The 13,275-nt window shown below is 45.8% G+C and overlaps 1 protein-coding gene across 1 annotated transcript in view; it reads left to right on the top strand.

Annotated features, from left to right (window-relative positions):
- Positions 1-9,912, top strand: part of T265_09902 (hypothetical protein) — a gene marked incomplete at both ends in the record, with an annotated part of 61,211 nt that extends 51,299 nt beyond the window's left edge. The window contains 9 exons of the mRNA XM_009176113.1: positions 948-1,218; positions 2,016-2,098; positions 2,739-2,886; positions 3,040-3,375; positions 4,027-4,285; positions 4,698-4,748; positions 5,516-5,581; positions 5,728-5,896; positions 9,672-9,912. Coding sequence (XP_009174377.1) covers positions 948-1,218; positions 2,016-2,098; positions 2,739-2,886; positions 3,040-3,375; positions 4,027-4,285; positions 4,698-4,748; positions 5,516-5,581; positions 5,728-5,896; positions 9,672-9,912 — 1,624 coding nt within the window. The remainder of the gene's footprint in view (positions 1-947; positions 1,219-2,015; positions 2,099-2,738; positions 2,887-3,039; positions 3,376-4,026; positions 4,286-4,697; positions 4,749-5,515; positions 5,582-5,727; positions 5,897-9,671) is intronic.
- Between the last annotated feature and the right edge of the window lie 3,363 nt (positions 9,913-13,275).

Here is a 13,275-nt window from a genome sequence, read left to right as displayed (position 1 = left end):
ACTCTCGGCACGAGTCACCAGGCAATAGTAATCGCCACTCGTATTTTACAGTTTGGAAGTTTGCAACTGCACTTCAATCTATCCAGACAAGCACTATCCAATTTGATTGACAGTTTACTTTGGACTCCACGAGGATCGTCATTCTTATTTTAGTTACAGGACCGCTGGAGCTGCGACTGGGCCAGCCATGCAACCTGAAAAGGGGTTGGTTGACTTCGTTTCTCATCATTCATCTACCGATGAATGAACTGAACTGAACTACTGTATCGGCCGATCTGTAACGAACACGTGTTCATCACATTTATCACAAGTTTTTCTGACAGTTTGCTGATGCTTTTTTCTTCTGACCGCTGTTTTCGTTGTGAATAATTGTTAGACGAGTGGAGTTGTATTTACTGTAGAGGTCTGCACAATTGTTTCTTACTATTTTAACGGTGATGCTACTGATGGGAGGACATTCGAGTAGTAGTCCTCCCGTTAATCCGCTTTGCGTCTCTTGAAAAGTGAGATCTATTACGGAGTTTGTGTAGTCGCTTTATAGCATTTGCTTGGATTTGAACAACAGTCAATGAATATCCAGGAAAGCTCAAGAAGACGCTTTCAAGGAGAATATGGATATCCAGTTTTTGTAAACAGGATGCGTATGAGAGTTTTGCTTTCCTGTCTACTAGTCTGTAACTGTTCAGTTGGTATCTTCTAACGAATAACTCCGCAGCGAAGGCCTTCTTCCTTTCACTATGACCTGTGCTACAATGTTTTCGAGAACCGGCGTGTTGCATGGGACTGATGTGTTTTTTCCACTAGCCTAAGTAAATTGATGTGGGCTCTACTGAGTTTTTACGGCGGGTTACTTGGATTTTGAGCTCCTCGAATAGGGCACCTTGTTTTCGCAACAAGGTTCAACCCTGTAACATACTGAATTTCTCTGCCTTCTGATACTTGTCCAGCATTCAACGGATGTCTGTAATACCACTGTCAACCAATACGGGCCTTATTGGTTGGGTTCCGAACAGCGACACTCTGCACAGCCTCATTCGTGACTATCGTGAAAAAACACAGACCATATTGAACAAAGAAAACCGAGAAATGATTCGACTGGCCCGTGACTTCGATCGGCTCAATGTGATACAAAAAACGGAGATATTTGAAGCTGGACTCCGTGACTCTTCTGGAAGGGACCTGGCCAATATCCTATGGTTAAAGAGTCACAGTTCTGAGGTAAAGTATATCCTGTCGGTTCATTCTCATTGGGCTACTGTGTGTCATTTTTATGCAACCTGGGCGTGACCTCCGCATAGGATAAATAAATTTATTAAGTCCTGTCTGTGTGACAGCATGTTGTCATCCCAAAATCACTAAACATTATTAGTCGCAGAACAGATAGGCATTTAACAAAACAACCGGGTCTAAAAGGCTGTCTGAAAGCAGGTATTGGCAGTCTGAGGCTCAATGACGTAACTGGTTAAGAACGGAATAATGGCGTGGGTCTGCTCACGTAACCAATGTTTCAATTGGCTCTTGGAATATTTCTGTTCAAAAGTGATATTTGAACTTGGCAGCCTATTGTAAGCTATCTGTTGGACGTGAACTTCACTTCCTCATTGAAGAAGCACATGTCGTAGTGATGGTATATTTACCGATTAGTTGCAATCAGTGGCTGACAGATCGAAGGCTGCACTAACTACCTGGTCTTATGATTGTCTTTCCTACCTAGCCAACTATGCTATAAAGCAGTCATGGCAGTTATTTGTGAGTGAACTGGTACAACTGGTCACACTCTTAGATGATAGGCCAAAACAGCAACTAAATGTCGAAATCTGAGTTCTCAATGTAAACGGACACAATGTGTCGATGTAAGTTTAGTTTTTTTTCAATTCATGCCATGATATAGAGATTCAGTTACCTGCTGAACGCTTTCCATATAAGTGTACCCTTTTATTCTGTCATGTTACAACCAACCAAGCTACAGGTATTACTGTTTTTTTATTTTATTTGTTGACTATTTTCTTTTTCAGGCCTGGTTTGAACGCAGAACGAACTTTGTCCGATCGATGGCTACAATGTCCATGGTGGGATACATCCTCGGTCTTGGAGATCGGTATGTGATACTTTTACTCATAATCCCTACTTAAAGCAACCACGTTGAAGCTTGAAGATAGATTGTTTTGCGGTCGTCCTTCTGTTTTCCCGTAGCGTGTGATCTTTGTATGCGGCTTGTCCAAATGATACCCGTTCAACCTTGTTTTTTTAGCTTAATGACTGTGCCACTTAATGTGATCACTTCACCCTACCAGGAACTCTGGCCTATGTCATATTACCGAGCAGGATGTGCCGTAACAATGGGCCCAAAGTCCTCAGATTTATCCTTTGCCTGCGTACAGAGTTGGAAGTGTCATTTGGGTTAATTCAAGTAACTAAGCTGGGGAGATATGTGTAATCCCATAGGTCCCCGAATGTTAGCTAAGACACTGCCGCAACCACTTTGTCGTCTTGCTGGCAAAAGAAAAACTGAGTGAATTAGCTACTAGGTAGTGGGTTGCGACCCGTTTCTGCAAGGGAATCTACCATTCGTCTTCGTGTTTAGTTGTGTGCGTTGCATATGAAAGAATGACAAGGTTTTACCCAGTGTTTTCCCCTAATCCCACTTAAATTGTTATGGTTGCTCACATTCATCCTGTTATGTATCTCTGTGACTACGTGCTCTCACCGGAGTGCCTAACCTTTTGGTCTTTTCACAGACATCCGTCCAATATTATGTTATCACGTGAAACAGGGAAGGTTGTACACATCGATTTCGGCGATTGCTTTGAAGTGGCGATGATGCGTGAGAAATTCCCCGAGAAAGTCCCTTTCCGTTTGACGCGCATGATAATTACAGCTATGGAAGTAAGTTGCCAAGGGAACGCGCTGTTGTATGAACACTACTGGTTAGTTATTCTGCTGGGAGCCCTTGTTCAGTTATCATCGCCTTTCTTTCAGTTGTTTTTCACACCTAACTGTCATGCGGCGGCTCATTGGTGTATTGCGTTTTGTATTTAGGTCATTGGAATTGATGGTGTATACAGACAAACTTGTGAGATGGTAATGTCTCTAATGCGAAATGATCGAGAGAGCCTTCTTGCTGTTCTCGAAGCTTTCATTCACGATCCACTTCTGCAGTGGGTTATTCTTGAAAACCGCAAAGACTTTAATCAAATGGATAACAAACTCGACGATGGAGCTTCGATGGCTGGAACTATTGGAGGTCAGCCGACCACGAATGAAGTCATGGCACCGGGTCAGCCGATGATGAATGGAGGCGCCAATATGATGGGGGCTAATCAACAACCGAAGGGCCATCCGAAACAACCTGAGCATCCATACCGTCAACATCAAGTAAGTAGAGTGCTTTTACAACCCCGAAACTTAGTGCGCATTCTGGTCTTTACTTGAGAATGCCCTTACGCCTTGTCCAAGCCTTTCTATTATGCAATATCAGCTGCCGTGATACGGTTTCACCTTTTTTATTATGCATGAGGAGCTCGAGATGGCTCGGTGCTTAGCTCAAATTTACTGACCAGAAGATCCGTGGTTCGTATCCAACCTCTGCGCCTTGGTTGTTTCTGTCTATACTTGGGCACCGCGGAACTATCTCAGCCCCGGTGTCCCCTTCGGGTGGCATGGCAGCTAGGCACAGGAAGGGTGTTGCAGCTGAATATCTATTTTTATTATGTGTAAGCGAATCGACATGGGGTTTGTCGGCTCCACTTGCTTATCAGTGCTTATGATCACTTTCCTCGCTCTCCAACTTTTACTTTATCACTTTGTCTCAAATTGGCAGGTCTCTTAGACAAGTGTACTGGTAGTTTACGAGTTCACAATGTACAGAACAGATGTCTTATCGGCTTCTCCAATGAGCTTCCTGATTCCCCGTTAGAACCGTTATCCTAGACCACTTGGCTCGTGTGACAATTTAACTCTCACATTCTTTTTTTCCTCATATCAGACTGTGGATCTCCTACTAACCTGCTGACATTTAATTTACAGACCACAACAGCTCGTCGACCGGCAGATCGTACTGGAGGCCTAGCCCCACCGAACGCGCAGCATCATGGTTATGAGTATCAAGCGTACCACCAGCAGCAAAACCACCTGCCGCATCCTCCGACCCGGCGGTCAACATCACCCAGACGTGTCTTCACCAATCCAAATCATCCTGACAGTGTATCCTTGCGCGATCCCCATCGGATCAACCATTGGCGACATCATCTTTGCAATGGACCGTGGTTTGGATGTTATGAAACAGGTTTGTTATTCATGCAACAATATTGTGCACAGCCAGAATCATCTTTACCTTTACTTGTCTCCGGTCGACCAAAAGCCTCTCTTAACACACGCGAGGCAGATATACCCTAGTAGCGTTCAGATTTGTGGGAACAACCATTGGTTGTCCTAATAGGAAGATGACATTACAAGTTTCAACATAAGATGCTTATACCAAACGATTTGCCATGTTTGTAAAGGACACTATGCTGGAAACCTAGTTCGAGCGCTCGGGGATTTCATCACTTGTCATTTAGTGTGCCTGACTGTTCAGGGTGTCAGTAAGAAAAAACTATTCCCTCTGCTAATCTGGTGCGAAAGGCTCTACCGATGCATGTTGCTTGTGTCACCCTCTGAGTCAAATGCTCACTGACGCTTTTGTTTATGTTCTATAGCAAGACGCCTGCGCAAACAAACAGAAGCTGGACAGGTCGTGGAGCGCCAAGGTGAGTTGAAACTGTTGTAAACTGTCTTTTGTCGTATGGCACAGGGTCGGCTACATTTTCCTGTAGATATGACAGGTTTCAACGACTGACCTTGCTAACTAGCATCCACCTGCTTCATCACCACTCCTATTAAGAAGTGTTTGTATTTATCGGTCTGATTTACAGGTGGGGAAGCGTTTAATATTCGTAAACGACTAAGCACCGGCGCATTGTCACCTGCAGATGATTTCTGCTGCGGTGAAGTGTCGTTTCTAGTAGCGGGTTGTAATTAGGGCCCAGCGACAGATCTGTATGATTGCCCTGCTGCCTCACCAGAGTAAGCAGCCCTCCAGGAGATTAATTTAGCGCCGAACTGTGACAGCAACGGAGGTTTCTGTATTTTCTGTTGATCTTATGGAGAATATACCCAACACACCACACTATGAATGGCGAAAGTTGGTTATTTTTCCAGTTCGTATGCATCACTGGTTGGCTGAACGTGTCTCGCAACCGGGAGCATCACATTCATCTCGTCAACGTAACAAGTTCCGAGTGTCAGGCAAAGACTACTCATCAGCACCTGGACCATAGTCCGAATGAGTCAACAAGTTGACACCTGAACGTCCCTTCCAATGACATGAAGGTTGCTGATCCTTATCCATATAAATATGCCTTCAACGTATATGCGCAATTCACGCACTTACGCCGTCGTTCCTTAGTCAGAGTGCAAATTCTTTGGGGAATAACTCTTTTCTAATTACTGTGTAACACCCTTTTCAATTCCAAAGGTCTGCAAGGCTTTATATTCTCCGCTAAACCATTGAACGAAGAGGATGCCTACAATGAGACAGAAGGTAGGTTTGTGTACGGTGTGCTCGCGTAAGTGAAATGCCGTCAGCCTCTGATGGCTGTTTTTATGTCTGCCTGGACGCGGTACTGGTTAGAGAGTCTCACAAGCCTGTCTTTAATGTTAACGTATCGTTCTCACCTCTCACTCTAGCTTCTCCAATAACACTAGAAAATGCGAAAGCCCGTGCAGTAGTGGATAAGATACGCCAAAAGCTGAATGGAACAGAGTGTGAACAGCCAATGAATGTACCGAACCAAGTGGATTATTTGATTCGGGAAGCCACATCTAATCAGAACCTATGCCAGATGTATATTGGATGGTAAGTCAGTGACCCTTTTCGCTACCCCCTACCCTGTTTACATTTAGGACACCTTTAGTTGGTTTAAGTCCTTCCGAGAAAGCCTACTGTTGGGGTGGTATCTTGTCCCGTCGGTAATTCGGCGCAGATGAACTTAACGCGGTTTGTTAGGCGTCGCTTTTCGTTCAATATTTTATTGAACTGGTTATCAACACGCAAGCATCATTTTATGAATACTGTTTATGGAAGCCGCGCTGTTGCTACACACTATTTGGAATTGATTTTTGGTGGGCTCATCGATCTAAATTTCGGATCACCGATGTGTACGTATGCAGTCTCTGCACACAGGTATAGCGTAACATCACAGGGTAAAGGCACATTTACATCCTCACTTTAGTAGGGTTGGAATGATTGTAATACGATGGAACACGGTTGGTTTGGTCTTCACATTTTCTCGGACTCTTGATGAGGACGATGTCGAACGGTTGTTATTCGCGGTATTAGGTCCGGCCAGTAATCCTTGGGCAGTCACCAAGCGTATTATACGACTTGGATAGACGTGAACTTTTCTGGGACCCTCCTGGCCTGCCACTGTTGCACGTCAGTCCAAGACCTGCTTCCGTAGTAGCAGTAGTGCATGTCAACCCACTAGTGCTTTTTCTCGCACACTAACATCCAGTGAACCCAACCTCAAAATATCCGTAAACTCGTCGCCGGCACTTTGTTGCTCTCCTTGGTCCAAAATTGTCGTAAGTATCGACATACAAACCGAGTTGGTATGTCGCCTTATCCATTGAGAGCTCTGCAGTAATCATCAGTGATTTGATCGCCTCAGCGTGCCTCACATCCAAACGTATTGGGGCATCATGACACCAGCATGAACTTTCATCATGTTAGCGGTCGTTGGTGAAGCGCACTCGGCGTACAGCCGAAGCACGCCTAATTTCTGATGTCATCTCGCTAACATAAGTCATGATACCCAGGAAGGTAGTCTTTACTAGTTCTGGTCTAATCTGTCGCTTATCCGGTTTGCCTGACAACTAAATGTTTCTATTTTCAGTGAGATCGATACCAGTTGCAGAGTTCTTAGCCAGAGAAACAACATTCATTTAGCCAACCATAGACTGAGAATAAGCCCGCTAAGGCTGAAGTACGTTAGCTACATCACTTTCAATTGGCCAGACTATCGGTAGGTTCCAATCGAGGTATATCATACTAACAACTCGGCCTAGTCATGTATTTCTTCCATGAACTAGCGCCTCAATGTTTGCTTCACCTGTGTTTCACGCTTACATTTTTATCTTTCAGGTGCGCCTTTTGGTAAAACCGGAGCCGGCATGCCCAGCACACAGATCATAGCCTATTGATTCACGAATTTGTTTGATCAGTCTTATTTTGTGAAGTACGCGCCACTACAACCAAGCTTTGCCAAACTCTGCATGGTGACTTGTAAATTTTTCTTATCCCGGTTTACATGCCTCTTCGCTTATCAGTTTGTTATTTTAGTAATATACGGTAAACAAAACCGTATCCTGAACTCTTTGATGTTCTCGGGGTGTTAGTTGATCCTTGGATCAGTTTGCAAGAGCACGATATTTCCACATTACCTCGACATGATGAGCTCGTTGCTCTGAGAGATCGAAAACGCCTCCACCGTCCAAAACCGGATGTAACTCTAACTGGATTTGCCGGGACCATAGGAAGCTGATTGCTGATATCTTAACGACCTGCACAACACCATTTACGAATACCGCTCTCACAGTACCGACTTTTGAGTTCGCCGTAGAGGTGTACAACCGATTTTAGGATTATAATAATCGCTCAGCCGTAACACCCTTTTGAGGCCTAGCTGCCGTGTCACCCGGGGGCACGGGGATGAGATACTGCCAGGTCGCCCAGCCCAAGGCAGGAGCAATCGCGAACAGATATTGTGCTCGAACCGCAAACCTTCCGGTCAGTAAGTTCATGCCTTAGCCACTGAGCTCTCTCAAGCTCAGTATATGGTCGATTGTATACTGTGTAGAAGTTGTCCTCAACTCCTAGCATGGTTGGCTACCTATCACACTGCCCATCTGCGAGAGCAGAGAGCGTTGTTGAAAACCCTATAGATTTCTTTCCTAGGTCAATACAAATTATGCTTGAACAAACAGGTCTGTGCTTCCAAGGCTGTAACCAGCACCAATGAATTCCCGCTTCCCGACATAATGCTACCCTCACTGAGTGCTACCCGTAAACAATACTCGAATTTCCATACAATCATCTTCCTATTACCTCTACGATTCGAATTCTTATATCTGCGCGGAACCATTTTTCAGTACCAGGGGAGACGAAAACACGCAACAAGTAGTATGAAGTTGTCATTAACCAAAAATTTGAATGATAGTGTCTCGGAAACAAGCAAAATCACCACATAGAGATAAATACATTTACTCCACAGTCGCTCCTAATTTCTTCGCAATTAAAAATGCATACATATGTGCGGTCGCGGCACGAAAAGATTGCAGTCAAACAGTTGACTTCGGACAATGTGTTTGATAAGCACACCTCAACGTTTTGGATTGTTTGCACGCCGGTTGTAGAACCAAATCCGAAGGGTGCCTACGTCTTGACCAAACCTAGTCGCCAGTTTGTCCAATTCTGCGATAGGTGGATAACGATGCTGGAATAAGACGGCAAACAGAGAAGCTTGTAAGCACAAAGTAGACCACGTTACCGGACTATGGAACTACAATGGTGCATATGAATAGCGCCTGACGTAAAAGCGCTCGTCAAGCAGAAGTTCCGTTTCCTGGATCTTACGTTATACATACATATCAATGTATGGCTAAGTGGCCGTTCAGAATAAGAAGCACATCTTAGACGGAACATTACTTATAAGGTTGCTGAAAGCCCTCCAAGAACGCACAGAAAAATGTTACCAATGTCCGACCATTAGAAAATTTGTCCTGTGTGAGGGTAACCGTATCACTTTCATAATCGTGATTTCTCCGGCCGAACACCGGAGGTTATTACGGCCATATTATTAACACTATTTTACCGTCTCGACACGGGCGCGTGGTTCGGAGAACCGCCTATTAGGCCACAGCCAGGTATCGGGATGGCGCACCAAGTTAAATTGACTGACGCTGAAGTGTCGACGAAAAATCGTGCGGCTATTTCACCCTTTTAGGTTACCAGTTACTCCACAGCTCGCTGGATATCACTAAAAATCTAGCTGTACTGCTCGTGCTATCCTTTATGACAAGAGTGTAAGGGTAGTAAGAAGTTTCCTTCGGGCGACCAGCGTGTCCATATTTGTGGAAGCAGTGATGCTGCCTTGTTCCGAAGAACGACGGGTTGGAAAACGTCGGCCCTAAAAACTTCACACTATGATAACCCAACGGTAGGCTTACCCAATACGTAAGAGACGCATACAGCCAAGCGGGTCAGAGTGGTGAGTCATTGGCTCCGGGGAGGGTTTCCCAAGAAAACCCTAACAAGCACTGTCTTGCAGTTCAGAATTTTGACTCAGAGACTAGTGGAAGGGTCCCCGAACAAAACGCTACATTATCCCACTGTCCTGTGGGTCAGACCTTTCAGTCAAAAGCTCAAGGTGTGGTACCTTAACCCAACTTCCTTCGGTCTATGTAACCGAGAAGTACCATTTGTTCTTATAGCTGTTCGTTCACTGACTCTTCCCCACACGTCCCTCACTCAAATCATTCTGATACATTTGGTCATCAACCACCTAACCGCTGCTCTGTATCCAGTAAAATAAGACAAACGCCCTATTAAATCCAAAGGATCTAATCCACAGTGTTGCCTTCAACTTCCATACACTGTGTCAAACTAGGCAACAGGTAGCCCTTGCACAGACTTTATTCTGTTCCGATCGACGTGTTGTCTCTCCAGTTTGGTCACACACCTGCTCCAGACGAACCCAGACTTCACTCTTCAGGTGTCTGGTGGTTATGATAAAATGGTTCGTGATGTCCGTAGTGCGGGAGTGGCTCCTAGCCCCAGGGCGAAGTGCTCTTTGCTGGACCATATTCCCTTAAATAGTCGTCTTTCCGATCTTAGGTTGACTGGTTCGGTGAAGACCAATGCATGACGACGTGGTAAACGGATTTTGTCGTGACATGCTCCGACAGGCGGCGGCTCTGAGGCTGAAAAAGACAGCTTCCATCGAGATTGGTTCAGCTAACTTCAGTCAGCGGGGCGAGATGGACTAAGCGGTTAGAGCGCGAATTTACTGACCGGAAGGTCCGTGGTTTGAATCCGATCTCTGCCACTCGACTTCCCTCTAGTCTTGGGCAACCTGGCAGTATCCTAGTCGGGTGGGCAACTGCTGCCTCCCTGGATGGGGACCCAAATACTCATATCATCGACGGTTAATGACGCTGGCAGAAATGTCCCATTTGTGCAGCCAGTGGCGCTCGTGAATCATATCTATCACCTCCAGTGCGTAGATATCCTATTCCCATTACAGATACCGTGATTCGGGCAGGTAATATGAATGTCCATATCGGGCAACTAAGTCGTGAAGAGACTCATCTCGGCAATCGACTCGGGGCTGATGCTCACCAAACCGATAATGTGGATCGACTCCTTCAGTTATATGCTAAATACGTGCTTCCAGCCAGTACAAACCCTCACACCGTGTTACCTGGAGGCTAACAACTGCAAATCAGACCGTATGGCACTTAGCTACAGGTGGAAAGCTTCGATACAAGTTTGCCGTCCATTTGGTACAACAACACTTGGCTCAGATCACGGCATTGTGCAAGTACGCGCATCTGTTTGCTTTACCACACCTAACTTCACATGCAGTTGTCAGGCAAGAGTGTCAACTGTCACCAATTCTATTTCTATGTGCTGCTCGAGTCTTCACCTGGCTCTAACACCTCGTGGATCGAAATACTACCGGGGACGTTCACTCACAGAAGTTGATTACGCCGATGGCATTGCTCTTTTTGTATCAAACCCTTAGAAATGCGAGATCCTATAAATTATTCTGCTCAACACTTCGGTATGCGCTTCGCATCTGTAAAGTGCTGTTGTAAGATTGGGTGGAATCAAACCCTAAACTCATGCCCTCAAGAGAAGCGATCGATATGGTGGATAAGTTCGTTTACCTTGGCGACTGCATAATTTCCGGCTAACTGGTGAGAGCATAAATTATTTACCGAAATTAGAAGGCCAGGGCACGGTTTGCGAACCTAAGACATTTGAGGGTCCGATGTGACATCAGCTTGACTTTCAAAGGTAGAATGCGCAATGCCACGACCCGATATGTCCTACTTAATGGATCGGAGAAGTGGCGTTCGGAAGATCTTCCAGGGTACCCGCCATGTGACTGTTCATCGGTGTCTCTGAAGCATTGCGCAGGTGTGGTAGGAACCTCAGAACAACAACGCTATAGTACGCTACATGGATTTCGAGAAGGGTCACTCTTCTTCGATAGATCAGCCGATCACACTTCACAGATTACGCTGGTCAGGCCACGTAACTCATATGCCATTAGCATCGTAGAGCCCTCTTCCCTCAGCGTTTCATCAGATGGAGACGTCGCCTGCAGTGCTCAGCTCTCATGCCCTTATTTTTTTTATCCTCGGTGCATGAAACTATCACAGCTACAAACTTAGCTGAAGAAATGTGCAGCATATCAGCATCGTTATCCACAACAGGACATGAGTGTTCAACACCGATGCTTCGCTGCCATGATTTATTTGATTTATCATTTTTATTGTGAGTTATTTGGAAGCCTTGTTGTGAAGAAAAGAATAAAGGTGGACGGGGAAAGGACTTGGTGCTAGTTTAGTACATTCATTCCGATACTCATTCAGACAATCTGGGTAGAAACTGACAACAAGAACGCCACTGACATCGGATGACAGTCATATCTTGCAGCGTCTCCAACGGAGCGTAGTGGGTATCAATTGTTTCCCATCCTGGAAGCACCGACAGCATCCAACCGTTTCGTAATGTCCTTCATACCCCTCTGCCAGGTCAAGGGTTAGCCACCTCTCTGCTTCCGCAACTCTGAGTTGGGCACGGAAAACAGTACTCTCTTCGGCAAACGGTGGTTCGGCATGCGCAACACATGTCTCAACCAACGCAGCTTCTGGTGCTGGACCCATTCTTCCATAAAAGCACCTGTTGTACAACCGAAAACTCGCTTTCTGAGTGCCTCGTTATTGTATCGCCGACACCAACCCACACGAGCTATGGTTCTGAGACAACGGTTGTGGGACATGTGAAGACGTCTCAGTTCCATTGCTCGAACAGATCAAGCGTCACGGGCATAAAACAAAACAGCCCGCACTGTAGCTTGATACACACGTCCCCTGAGATTCAGGAATACACCATTTTGACGCCATAAGTGTCTCAAATTGACAAACGTACCCCGGGCCATGCAGATTCGTGCATCGGCCTCATCTGTCACAGTACAATCAGAACTAATACAGCTGCCAAGGTACGTGAAACGCTCCACAATTTCCAGTGTCTCTCCCTGGAATGTAAGTGGTGGATTTAGCGACTGCATGTCCAATATCACCTTACACCTTGTGGGTGCAAAGTGCATACCAAAGGATGGAATGACTTTGGTGATCTCATCCAAATACACTTGCGCCTTCTCATCTTCGAAAATGAGAACGACATCGTCTACATATTTCAGGCCGACAAGGTTTTCGTCACAGGCTGTTTGAACACCAGGGTTTTTAGGAAGAGCTTCCAGCGTTCGTCTCATGATTTCATCGATCTCGAAGTTAAACGGGAATGAAGAGAATGAGCATCGATGAAGGACACCGCTGTGCTTTCGGAGAACTCACCGTACACTGTCGCACGCCTGAAAGTCTGAGAATACAAGGAGTTTATTATGTGTACGAACTTCCGGGGCATTCCTTGGTGGGCAAGCGAGCCAAGAATAACGGACCGGTCAACCAGATCCAATGCACCTTGGAAATCCAGGAGTACTAGAATTGTGGGTAGCTTATACGTGACGCACCTGACCCGTACCGGGTCGGAATCCCGCTTGCTACTTTCGAGTCAGTGGTCGACGAGCCACCGTAAGGCGACGAAGCACCAGTGACGCAAACAGTCTCGTTACCGGGGTCAAGCTGATCTCCCTATGGATGATGGACAAAGTGGCACTATCACCAATTCTCCCTGGTTATCTGGAACAGACTCCTTTTCCCAAATGCATGCAATCAGACCAGACAAGCACTGACTGAACAATGCGGGTGGGAGATCATCTGGACCAGGAGCCCGGTGGCGCTTGAGAGAACATACGCAGACGTAAACCTCTGAGGCCGTAGGTGGTTCCACGTTCACTGTCCACGGTTCTACTTCACCTGTGGGCTCTAGATGAGTGCCGGCTGGTGGCCAAGACATTTGTTGTTCAAAGTATTCAGCCCACCGGT

The sequence above is a fragment of the Opisthorchis viverrini genome (assembly GCF_000715545.1).
Source record: "Opisthorchis viverrini unplaced genomic scaffold opera_v5_314, whole genome shotgun sequence".
Classification (NCBI taxonomy): domain Eukaryota; kingdom Metazoa; phylum Platyhelminthes; class Trematoda; order Opisthorchiida; family Opisthorchiidae; genus Opisthorchis; species Opisthorchis viverrini.
Note: the sequence above shows the minus strand (reverse complement) of the source record. Positions and strands in the feature narration are given on the sequence as shown.